We start from the raw sequence: 13022 nt of genomic DNA, 5'->3' as shown, positions 1-13022 counted from the left end.
ATGCCCTCGATGTTGTGCCAACTTATATATTCCTACCAAAAAGTATCAAACCCTACCTCACTGTTCAGATTTATTGTCAGAATACATAACATTACATCCAACCCTGAGATTGTATGTAACCCTGAAATTACTGGCAGAATTACCACTAATTGGTAGTTCAAAAAAAAACTGTACACAGTGTAAACATTTAAAAAAAACAAACTGTAAATGATAATGAATGTAAACAAACTGACTGCAATACAGAGAGCAAAAAGAAAATCAACAAAGTGCACAAATAGGAGTTCTTAAATGAGTCCCTGATTGACTTTGTTGTCGAGGAGTCTGCTGGTGGAGGGGTGGAAGCTGTTCCTGAAGCTGGTGGTGTGAGTTTTGTGGCACCGATACCTCTTTCCTGATGGCAGCAGCGAGAACAAGGCGTGTGGTGGGTTGTGAGGGTCTTTGAAGATTGTTGCTGCTCTCTGACGGCAGTGTGCCCTGTAGACGTTTTGCCTGTGATGCCCTGGGCTGTGTCCACTACCTTTTGAAGGGCTTTATGCAGTAAGATTTTGCAGTGATTTGCATGATCAGCAGCCCAAAATGCATAAAATATACTCAAAAATGTTCGGGAAGCAAAATCTTTGTTGTCCAGTGTTATCATCATCTGAATAAATGACAGTGGAAGGAACATGGAAGGCAGTTGATTGACGTATCAGAAAGCAATCAAAAGGAAAATCCTCCAGCATAATCTCAAGGATAATTCTTTTCAGATAAACCTCATCTCACCTATGCACCTCTCCCACTAGAGCATTCGTGCTCTAGCGTGCAACAGCATGGCAAATGGAATATCATATGAAAGAGAAAAGTTGGCAGAAAAAGTTTTTAAATAGCAGAATAAATTTTCAACAGTGGGAGATTAAGAGAGGTTGGTGTCCTGAAAAACCTGGGAATTGTTCCATGTAAACCTCTGAAATTTCACATGCAGGTCCAGCGGATAATAAGGAAGGTAAACTGTATTGTGGTTTAAATTGCAGATTTTGAGTACTGTAAAGATTCTCTACTCCAGACCCACGGAGTCGTGATGAGCTACATCTGAAATATTATGGATTGATCTCGTCTACTTTTCTTCAGAGGCTGTTTAGTGAAATGCTTGCAACATTTATTCCTAGGGTGATATGTTTGTCATCTGAGTAGGGGCAAAGCAGACTGGGCCTTTACTACTTGAAGTTAGAAAGGTGAGAGGTGGTTCTCCTGAAACATTGAAAATTTGCATGCAGGTTTGACATGGAGATGATGTTTTGTGTGATTGGGGTGTTGAGAACCCAGGGAGGTCACAGTTAAAATTAAGTAATTTGCCATTTTAGACAGATGAGAAGAAATGTATTTATTGAAGATGGTAAATCTTTGGAATTCTCAAGAAAAGAGAACTGTGGATGTTTTGGGCAAATGGTCACATTATTGTCTTTTACGAAGAGGGACTGAGGCTTGAAACATTGACTGCCTATTGCTTTTCATGGATGCTACATGACCTGCTGAGTTTCTCCAGCACTTTTGTGTACTATTCAGTCTTTGAGTGTATTCTGGACAGAATATTGATATGTTTTTAGATCTTAAGAGAATCAGAGAAAATGGGATAAACATGAGAAACTGGTGCTGGAGTCAAAGATCAGCCATGATCTTGTGAAATAGAGGAGGTATGAGAGCTGTAATGGGCAATTGCTGCTTCTATATCTTATGCATTCTCTCGTGGGATTGAGTGTCACGTGAACAGGGCTTGGATCATTGCATAAAATGACAAAATAAATAATCCAATAGAGATGGAGAAAAGTTGAGTCAAAAATTATATTTTGGTCAATGAGTAAAGGGATATCTTAACACTAGATTCAGCAAAAATAACCAAAATAATTTATAAAAGGCAAATGAAAACCTGGGAGTCATTTGAAACATGTAAAGTGCAATAGCAGGACAATTCAAAATTCATGGCATTGTGTATGCATTATTTTTTTTTTCTTTGGCTTGGCTTCGCGGACGAAGGTTTATGGAAGGGGTAAAAAGTCCACGTCAGCTGCAGGCTCGTTTGTGGCTGACAAGTCCGATGCGGGACAGGCAGACACGGTTGCAGCGGTTGCAGGGGAAAATTGGTTGGTTGGGGTTGGGTGTTGGGTTTTTCCTCCTTTGCCTTTTGTCAGTGAGGTGGGCTCTGCGGTCTTCTTCAAAGGAGGTTGCTGCCCGCCAAACTGTGAGGCGCCAAGATGCACGGTTTGAGGCGTTATCAGCCCACTGGCGGTGGTCAATGTGGCAGGCACCAAGAGATTTCTTTAGGCAGTCCTTGTACCTTTTCTTTGGTGCACCTCTGTCACGGTGGCCAGTGGAGAGCTCGCCATATAACACGATCTTGGGAAGGCGATGGTCCTCCATTCTGAAGACGTGACCCATCCAGCGCAGCTGGATCTTCAGCAGCGTGGACTCGATGCTGTCGACCTCTGCCATCTCGAGTACTTCGACGTTAGGGATGAAAGCGCTCCAATGGATGTTGAGGATGGAGCGGAGACAACGCTGGTGGAAGCGTTCTAGGAGCCGTAGGTGGTGCCGGTAGAGGACCCATGATTCGGAGCCGAACAGGAGTGTGGGTATGACAACGGCTCTGTATACGCTTATCTTTGTGAGGTTTTTCAGTTGGTTGTTTTTCCAGACTCTTTTGTGTAGTCTTCCAAAGGCGCTATTTGCCTTGGCGAGTCTGTTGTCTATCTCATTGTCGATCCTTGCATCTGATGAAATGGTGCAGCCGAGATAGGTAAACTGGTTGACCGTTTTGAGTTTAATCTTTGCTAGGATTCTACTAAATAGAATAATACCTAGTGTCGCCGAGAATATTCTCTCAGAATCACAGTGCGGCTTTCGCGCAAACAGAGGAACTACTGACATGGTCTTTGCCCTCAGACAGCTCCAAGAAAAGTGCAGAGAACAAAACAAAGGACTCTACATCACCTTTGTTGACCTCACCAAAGCCTTCGACACCGTGAGCAGGAAAGGGCTTTGGCAAATACTAGAGCGCATCGGATGTCCCCCAAAGTTCCTCAACATGATTATCCAACTGCACGAAAACCAACAAGGTCGGGTCAGATACAGGAATGAGCTCTCTGAACCCTTCTCCATTAACAATGGCGTGAAGCAAGGCTGTGTTCTCGCACCAACCCTCTTTTCAATCTTCTTCAGCATGATGCTGAACCAAGCCATGAAAGACCCCAACAATGAAGACGCTGTTTACATCCGGTACCGCACGGATGGCAGTCTCTTCAATCTGAGGCGCCTGCAAGCTCACACCAAGACACAAGAGAAACTTGTCCGTGAACTACTCTTTGCAGATGATGCTGCTTTAGTTGCCCATTCAGAGCCAGCTCTTCAGCGCTTGACGTCCTGCTTTGCGGAAACTGCCAAAATGTTTGGCCTGGAAGTCAGCCTGAAGAAAACTGAGGTCCTCCATCAGCCAGCTCCCCACCATGACTACCAGCCCCCCCACATCTCCATCGGGCACACAAAACTCAAAACGGTCAACCAGTTTACCTATCTTGGCTGCATGCATTATAAGGACAGCAAAAAGAGTACAATGTGGTGGTTCATAACGAACCAGGCTTAATTGAGAGATATAATTCAATGAAATTAATTCAATTTGGAGATACAACATGGTAACAGACACTTTCAGCCCATGAGCCCATGCTGTCCAAATACACCCATGTGACCAATCAACCTACCAACCCCATATGTCTTTGGAACATGGATGGAAACTGGACCACTCAGTGGAAACACATACAGACACAGGGAGAACATACAAACTTAGAGGCAGCTCCCAAGTGGAACCCAGGTCACTGGTCCTGGGATAGCAATCCGCTGTTTACTCCACTAACCATGTCACCCAAAGTTTCCACTCAGACAAGGAGAATGGAAATGAGGACAAGTGGAAATGGTGACAAGAAAAGTCAAAGAACATTAGTTTACTTGAAAATTTTCTGGATTATACCTGAACCATAGAACACTACAGCACAGAAAACGAGCCATTCAGTCCTTCAGTCTGTGCTGACCATCACTCTGCTAGTCTCATTGACTGGTCCCATTCCATAACCCTCCAGACCTCTTCCATCCGTGTATTTATCTAATTTATTCCTAAAACTCAAGATTTCTCTTTCCCATATGATGTCATTGCTCTCACAATTGAGTTAATTCTCAGGTTATAAATTGAATGTGCATAAATGTGAACCTCTTCCATTGAATTTTACTGATTTGTTAAAAATCAGTTAACTTAGAATTACAAATACAAAGAATTGTAAGCATCTTTTTAAGAAGAATCTAACTATGCTTAAATAAGTGGAGCATTTCATGACCCAATGGACACCTTTGTCTACAACTCTAGTTGGCCATATAAATTCTATTAAAATGAATATTTTATCTAAAATTTTATCTCTTTTTCAATCTGTTCTGATATTTGTCCTTAAATCTTTTTTTGACTTACTTGACCCAGCCATATTCTTACATATGGAAGGGTAAACATCCTCTCCTTCTTAAAGTTCTTCAGAGATCTAAGAAAGATGGTGGAATGGCTTGACCTAACTTTAAGTTCTACTATTGGGCAGTCGATATACAAAATTTTACGTATTGGTCTTTCTTTCATAATCATACTGGCCGCCCATTATGGATATCAATGGAGCTGAATTTCCCCCAAAATTTTTCCACTTCAGCACTTGGATTTTCACTTTAATTCTCAACTAAATTAATAGATAATCTAATAGTTAAATATTCTACGAGAATTTGGGCACAATTTAGAAAACATTTTGTATTTCATAATCTTTCTCTCTTCAAGTCCTATCGCATCCACTCACTTTTTTCAACCCTCCTTAAATGATTATATTTTTCAGAGATGGTTTAGAGAGGGCATTCAAACCTTTAAGGATCAGTATGTACATTGTTGGATATTTTGCATCATTTGAACAGATTGCTGCTAAATTTAACTTGGCCAAATCTAAATTCTTTAGATATTTGCAAGTCCGGCATTTTCGTGAATCAAAAGTTTCTAATTTTCCAAGAGATTCTGAATGAAATTTTGTAAATGCACTTTTTGTTTTAGCTTAATGCTATCTTGTAAAGGTTTAATATCTATTATTTATGAGAAATTGTTATGTTTAAATCAAACTGTTAGTTAAAATCAAAAATGCTTGGCAACAGGATTTAAATTTGACTATCGGATGTAGATTGGGACACAATTCTGTTCATTATGTGCTCATCATTGTCTATTACAATTCAAAGTGGTACATAGAGCGCATACTTCTAAGGCTAAATTGTCTCGCTTTTATTCCGATATGATTCCCTGGTGTGATAGCATTATTAATTCATATGTTCTGGACTTGTCCTATTAAGAAAAATACTGGAGAGAGGTTTTCCATACTTTATGAAAAATTTTCAATATAATTTTAACAGTAAACCTTTTGGTTGTTCTCTTCGGTATAACGGGAGGGAATGATTCTTCTTTATCTGGTTCAGAGTCACGCTATTTCTTTTCCCTCTCTTTTGGCGAGGTATGCGATTTTACATAAATGGAAGGATGCTGTCCCGCCTACTCATGGTCAGTGGTTGCCTGACATCATGTCTTGTTTGAATATGAAAAAGATTTGTTATTCAATGAATAATTCAGATGTTAGATTCCAGAAGTTATGGGGGTAATTTATGACTCCCTATCTTACTTTATAATTTTACTCCAATGTAATTAAATTGTCTGACTTGTATCTTTTTCAAGTTCTCTATTTTTTTTTTACTTTTGTTTTTCTTTTAATACCAATCATATATGGCAACATCGTTAGGTAAGGGGTTTGAGTTTTCCACTTTTCTATTTTCTTCTTTCTTTTTTTTGCATTATTAGTTTTTTCTAAGAAGTGTTGTACGGAATGTCTTACTCAGTTTGGTCTCTGTCCATATCTTATTGAATTGAACCATTTTTGTTTGCATAAGTTCTTTATTAAAATCAGTAAAATATTTTAAAAAGAAAAACTTAAGATTGAGCCTGCATTCAGATGGCAGCTCATTGCACACTCCCACCACTCTCTGAATGAAGAACTTCCCCCTAATGTTCCCCCTAAACTTTTCCCCTTTCAGTTTAAATCGATGACCGCTCATATTTAATTCCCCTAATCTGTGAAATAATCCTACTTGCATCCACTCTGTTTATACCTCTCATAATATTGTAAACCTCTATCAAAATTCCCCTCATTCTTCTGCACTCCAAGGAATAAAGTCCTAACCTGTTTAATCTTTCCCTGAAACCACTCCTGATGATCTGGCAACATCCTAGTAAATCTTCTCTGCACTCTTTCAATCTTTTTGATACCTAGTGTGCGACCAGAATTGCACACAATACAAGTCAAAAGTAATACATGAAAATTATTGGATTTCTGGGAATTTCAGAGTGAATCTGGTCATTGAGCATGAAGGCCCATCTATTCACCATCTCAGGTAGCGATGGTTGTTGCTTGAGATTGAAGTATTGAGGGGAATCAAAGGATATGGAATTAGCGCAGAAGAAGAAGATGCTCATGATCTTGTAGAATGGTAAATCAGGTAAAGAATGTTAAGATGATCAGTCATGATCTAACTCAGGGCTGGCCAACCTTTTAATTTTTAATTTAGACATAGAGCACCATAACAGGCCATTTCAGCCCACGACTATGTACTGGGATGTAGATTAATTGGGTGAAATGGCCTGTTACCATGCTGCATGTCTAAATTAAAAGGTTGGCCATCCATAATCTCACTGAATAATGAACAGAAAAGTGAGCTAAATAACCATCACTGATGGCGCTCAGTTTTAAACTCCATAACACTATTCTTGTTCATTCCTAATCCCTGCCATTGAAAATCTTCTTTGTCTTTTCCATTCCTCAGTGCACTCTCTGATGGATTCATTCGTTTCAAGTTACAATTATACTCCTTTCTCCATGCAGCCTTCAACTGCATTGGTTCTTTTCTTTGGACGAGCAGTTGATCAACAAAATCACATTTATGCAACACGTGCAATGGAGAAAAACATCCCCAACTACTTCCCGGTAGAGAAACTGGGTATCCAATTTTTGAAGGGTAGATCAATAAAATGTAGCTCTGACTCCATTGGAATTATTTTACTAAGTATTCATCTCCTTAGTTTCTTTTCTGCTTTAAATTCCCTCCAGAAATGGCATCTGTAGATATACTTATGTATATGACAATCAACTCTGCATTCATTCCTGCGTTTTGTACTTTATTCTCTTCCTTTAGGTTGTCGACATGCTACCTCAATGCCACAGGAATGTGTTCAATTATTTAATGGCTTTCCTTCGAGAACTTCTGAAGAATGCAAGTTCTAACAACCTTGATGTCGCTGTGCTCGGTAGGGTAAAATGGCTCCTTATTGAGCAATTACAGGTTACTGGAAAGAATAAAATCAAAGATTAGCAGGTCAATTACATGTTAAGAGTTAGATAGATACGATGGCCTAGAGCAGATGTGGTCAAACTGCAGCTTGTGAGCCACATGTGGCTCTTTGACATGAATGTGCACCTCATGGAACTATGTTGGCTGTGTAGTCTTAGTGGGCATGGTTTGTGATTGCATAATTGTGGTGTGTGTGGCCATGTTTCAGGCAGTGAAATTAATGGAGAGCAAGTGTGTAATTTATATGTAATTTTTCATGTCTTGCGGCTCTCAAACATCTGAAATTTATTGTCTGTGGCTCTTAAGTTAAACAAGTTTAGCCACCCCTGGCCTAGAGCTTTCAATTCTTGGTAAGATGGTGGCAATTGAATGGAGAACTGATAAGCCCAGATGAATCTGCCTTCAGATTTCATTTCCATTCAGCAGTGCAGAGGTTCCAGGGAATGATCATTAGGAATGGAGCTACTGCTGGTAAAAATCAAATTTGTGTCATTGTAGAAGTGAGCCAGTTGGATCTTCAGGTGGTTGACAAGATGGGAAGATCAAACAATCAAGTGATGAGGCCAGAAGGGATGAGGGAATCCAGCAGGCAGTAATCACGATCTGATGAGACTGGAGGATTGTAGGGTAGAGTTTGGGTGGTAGATATTCAATGTAAACTTCACAATCGGGTAATTGTGCCTCATTCCTTGTTTGTAGCCCTACATTCTATGCAGAGTGTTCAGTATATGTCATGCAAACTATTAGGGTCTTTGAAAATTTAAAATGTTCAAATGTCACCTCATTTCAAGAAAGATGTGGAAGCTATGGAGAGGGTACAGAGGAGATTTACCAGGATGTTGCCTGGATTAGAAAATGTGTCTTATGAAGTAAAGGTTAGCAGAGCTGGGACTTTTCCCTTTGGAGCGAAGAAGGATGAGAGGAGGTCAACAAGATTATGAGAGGCTTAGATCAGGTGGACAGCCCATGCTTTTTTCCCAGGGCAGGAATAGCAAACACCAGAGGACATGGGTACAAAGTGAAGGGAGGGAACTTTAGGGGAGATGTCAAGGTTAAGCTTTTCACACAAAGTTGTGGGTGCTTGGAATGCCTTCCAGGGATGGTGGTGGAGGCTGAAACATCAGGGGCATTCAAGAGTCTCTTATACGGGCACAAGGATGGAAGAAAAATAGAGGGTTATGGGGTAGGGAGGGTTTAGTACTTTATTAAAGAAATACATGGGTCAGCACAACATTGAGGGCCAAAGGGCCTTCACTGTGTGGTAGTGTTCTATGTTGGACTCCAATTTGAATCAATGGGTAACTTTAGCCAATGGTGTAGGGGGGAAGCACTGCTCTGCCTGAACTCTGTCTATGGCAAAGTTTTGCAAAAGAAAATGGGTACAAAGCAGCTGATTTTTCAGGTCATAATGTTCCAACAGTCAGGGAACATCTAAAGAGAGTTGATTTTTTAAATCAGAATGCAAAGTGTCAACAACCTGCAATGTCAACTTTGTATTGATTTCCATGGATGCTGACTGACCTACTACATATTTCCAAATGATTAAGAAACGTTATCTTGCTGGCATTATATAAATAACATAACAATTACAGCACGGAAACAGGCCATTAGGCCCTTCTAGTCCGCACCGAATCAAACACCCCTCTCTAGTCCCACTTCCCTGCACAATGCCCATAACCCTCCATCTTCTTCTCATCCATATACCTGTCCAACCTTTTCTTAAATAATACAATTGACTCCGCCGCCACCATTTCTCCCGGAAGCTCATTCCACACGGCTACCACTCTCTGAGTCAAGAAGTTCCCCCTCATGTTACCTCTAAACCTCTGCCCCTTAATTCTTAACTCATGTCCTCTTGTTTTAATCTTTCCTCCTCTTAACGGAAATAGTCTATCCACATCCACTCTGTCTATCCCTTTCATAATCTTAAATACTTCTATCAAATCCCCTCTCAACCTTCTAGGCTCCAAAGAATAAAGACCTAATCTGTCCAATCTCTCCCTATACTCTAGATGCTTAAACCCAGGTAACATTCTGGTAAACCTTCTCTGCACTTTCTCCACTCTGTTTATATCCTTCCTATAATTAGGCGACCAGAACTGCACACAGAACTCCAAATGAGGCCGCACCAACGTCTTATACAATCTCAACATCACCTCCCAACTCCTATATTCCATGCAATGATTGATAAAGGCCAGCATACTAAAAGCCTTCTTCACCACCCTATTCACGTGAGTTTCTACCTTCAGGGAACGATGTACCGTTACTCCTAAATCTTTCTGCTCTTCTGTATTCCTCAATGCTCTCCCATTTACCACGTATGTCCTATTCTGATTCTTCTTACCAAAATGAAGCACCTCACACTTATCAGCATTAAATTCCATCTGCCATTTTTCAGCCCACTTTTCTAAGCAGCCCAAATCCCTCTGCAATCCTTGAAAACCTTCTTCATTATCCACTATTCCACCTATCTTAGTATCGTCTGCATATTTACTAATCCAATTCACCACCCCATCATCTAGATCATTAATGTATATAACGAACAACAATGGGCCCAATACAGATCCTTGAGGCACACCACTGGTCACCGGCCTCCAACCTGACAGACAATTATCCACTACCACTCTCTGGCCTCTCCCTTTCAGCCAATGTTCAATCCATTTGACTATCTCAAAATTTATACCTAAAGACTGCACCTTCCTAACTAACCTTCCATGTGGTACCTTATCGAAGGCCTTACTGAAGTCTATATAGACAACATCCACTGCGCTACCCTCATCCACATTCCTAGTCACCTCTTCAAAAAATTCAATCAGATTGGTCAAACACGACTTCCCTCCCACAAATCCATGTTGAGTGCTCCTGATCAGACCCCGTCTATCCAGATGTTTATAAGTACTATCTCTAAGAATTTTCTCCATTAATTTACCTACCACAGACGTCAAACTTACAGGCCGATATTTTCCAGGCTTCCTCCTTGAACCCTTTTTAAATAACGGAACCACATGCGCAATGCGCCAATCCTCCGGCACTATCCCCATATCTAATGACATTTGGAAAATTACCGCCAGAGCCTCTGCTATTTCCTCCTTCACTTCTCTCAATGTCCTGGGGAAGATCCCGTCTGGTCCCGGAGACTTATCCACCTTTATATTCTTCAAAAGCCTTAAAACTACACCTTTTGTAATCTCTATATTCCCCATATTTACCCAATTTGCTTTTTTTATCTCACATCTCCCAATATCCTTCTCCTTAGTGAATACCGAAGAAAAGAAACTGTTCAATATCTCCCCCATTTCTCTCGGCTCCACACACAGTTTTCCGCTCTGATTTTCTAAGGGACCAATTTTGTCTCTAGCTTTCCTCTTACCATTAACATATTTGTAGAACTCTTTTGGATTAGTTTTCACCCTGCTTGCCGTAGTTTCCTCACACCTTCTTTTAGCTTTCCTAATTCCTCTCTTAAGATTCCTCTTACATTCAATGTATCTTTCAAACATCTCCTTAACTCCATGCTTCTTATATCTAATGTACGCCTCCCTTTTTCTTCGAACCAAGTTTCCAATATTCCTTGAAAACCACGGCTCTCTCAAACCTTTTGCCCCTCCTTTTAACCTAACAGGAACATAAAGCTTTTGCACTCTCAAAATCTGATCTTTAAAAGACTTCCATCTCTCTACTACATCCTGCCCATAAAACAAATTGTCCCAATGCACACCAGTTTCATGAGGGAATATTTGCGGAGAACTACTCACTTTTATCCATCTCTGGAGTATCTGGCATGTTACAAGAACAAATGAGTCAGGCGCCAAACCCCAACTATGCGCTGCTGTTTCCTTTCCTCAAACTTAAAGGCACGAGCCCAGTAAACCCTACCTGGCAATTTTTAGCGTTACTTTTCCTAATTATTTGAAATACCTGCATCACACTGAACCTCAGCAATTTGATATCTCTCACCATTTACATTTTAAATCTAGACATTCAGTACAGTAACAGGCCCTTCTAGCCCATGAGCCCGTCCCGCCCAATTACATCAATTAACAAACAACCCCCGTACATTTTGAAAAGTGGGAGTAAACTGGATCACCCAGAGAAAACTCACATTGATCTAGGGAGAAGATACCAACACTTTACAGACAGCGGCTGATTCAAATTTGGGACGCTGGTGCTGTATTTGCATCACACTAACCACTGCACTAACTGTGCCACATCCCTTTTTTTTCCTGCAGTTAAGGCGATAATCATATAAAAATGGCACTCCGTTCTGATATTCCCCACATGAATTAACTTTCTGTTTTTACATTCCTTTTCAATCTTATGGAGTCATCACAGAGAAATGGGCTTTTCGACCCCTGGGATCAAGCACAGGCTCTCAATAATGCTTATTATTCCCTCCTCATTCCCATCCACCAAACCCAGATTCTACCACTCAGCTGCACACTTGGGGCAATCGGTCTTCCAATCCGGTCTGTGAATTGTGGGAAAACACTGGAGCACTCAGTGTGTTCCATCAAGACAACATCAGAGATCAGGATTGGACCTGGATCACTGGAATTGTCAGGCAGCAGTGCCGTTCCACCATTCTTTTTAAAGAACTGTATTTAATCAGCCTGAGCTTTTAGCTGATTTTAAAGAACAGAGCCTCAACATCTTCAGGTTTACTTTAAATCCTATGGATCAAGCTTACAATTTTTCTGATGAAACATTTTTTTTGTAGCTGTTGTATTTTTTTTAAAGAGTTTGTACAGAGACCAGAACTGTTTTCAAATTAGTTTCAGATAAGTGAAAACAGTCAGGAAGTTTACCGGTATGTTCTAGAACAGAATATTGTTGAGAGATGATCGAATAAAATTTTTTTAGTGGCGTAATGCATCAGATCCAAATAATTATCAGTTTTGAATAAATAGATTTATAATTTAAAGAATGCTAATTAAATGCTAATGCTTGGTATCACTAATCAGAATTACAGCCAACAATTTAAAACTTATAAATCGTTTTTGTTTCTCTCCACAGCGAGCATTTTCGGAGCATTTTTGCTGAGACCACCTCCCAATGCTGCGAATCATTATAACCCAGTAATTTGTAAGAAGGCAGCGCAGCTATTCATTTCGCGTTTCCTTACATTGAGGGATGGTTAACCCAGACAACATAGTTTATTTTAGAGTTCAATAAAATTATACAATTTCCAGACAGGACTATTTTTTTTAATGACATTCAAGGTAAATGTACAGCAATGCAAATATTTTGATATTTAGATGCATAAATTTTGTATTGTAACAATCGATTAGTGTTCAGGCTGGAGAGATTCTCTTCATCTTAATTTTATCAGAGAGTAGTAAAATGTCATTTCTTGTCGTGCAGGAAATGCGGAACACTGATGGTTTTCTATGCAAATAGTTCTTTACTGTTTACAAGTAAAATCCCCTCAGATGACTCCTACAAGCTTTTAACTGGGCAAAAAGTGTTAACCATTTCCATCACCGTCAGTTACAATTGGAGTTGCCATTTAAACTAGATTTTGTACATCAACTCTTTTTGAGATTAAGCTCTGACAGGATAAGTCAAATGACAGTTCCTGCATCATAAACTTTCAA

At 40.0% G+C, this 13022-nt stretch overlaps 1 protein-coding gene across 10 annotated transcripts in view; it reads left to right on the top strand.

Moving 5' to 3' along the window:
* The window catches only part of inpp5b (inositol polyphosphate-5-phosphatase B), a 149565-nt gene extending 136947 nt beyond the window's left edge, over positions 1-12618 (top strand). For all 10 annotated transcript variants that reach the window (XM_069895843.1, XM_069895845.1, XM_069895842.1 and 7 more), the window contains 2 exons: positions 7273-7384; positions 12442-12618. In XM_069895843.1, the coding sequence (XP_069751944.1) occupies positions 7273-7384; positions 12442-12566 (237 nt within the window). In that variant the 3' untranslated portion in view covers positions 12567-12618. The remainder of the gene's footprint in view (positions 1-7272; positions 7385-12441) is intronic.
* The last annotated feature ends 404 nt before the right edge of the window (positions 12619-13022 follow it).

Source organism: Narcine bancroftii, chromosome 8, assembly GCF_036971445.1.
Source record: "Narcine bancroftii isolate sNarBan1 chromosome 8, sNarBan1.hap1, whole genome shotgun sequence".
Classification (NCBI taxonomy): Eukaryota; Metazoa; Chordata; class Chondrichthyes; order Torpediniformes; family Narcinidae; genus Narcine; species Narcine bancroftii.
Note: the sequence above shows the minus strand (reverse complement) of the source record. Positions and strands in the feature narration are given on the sequence as shown.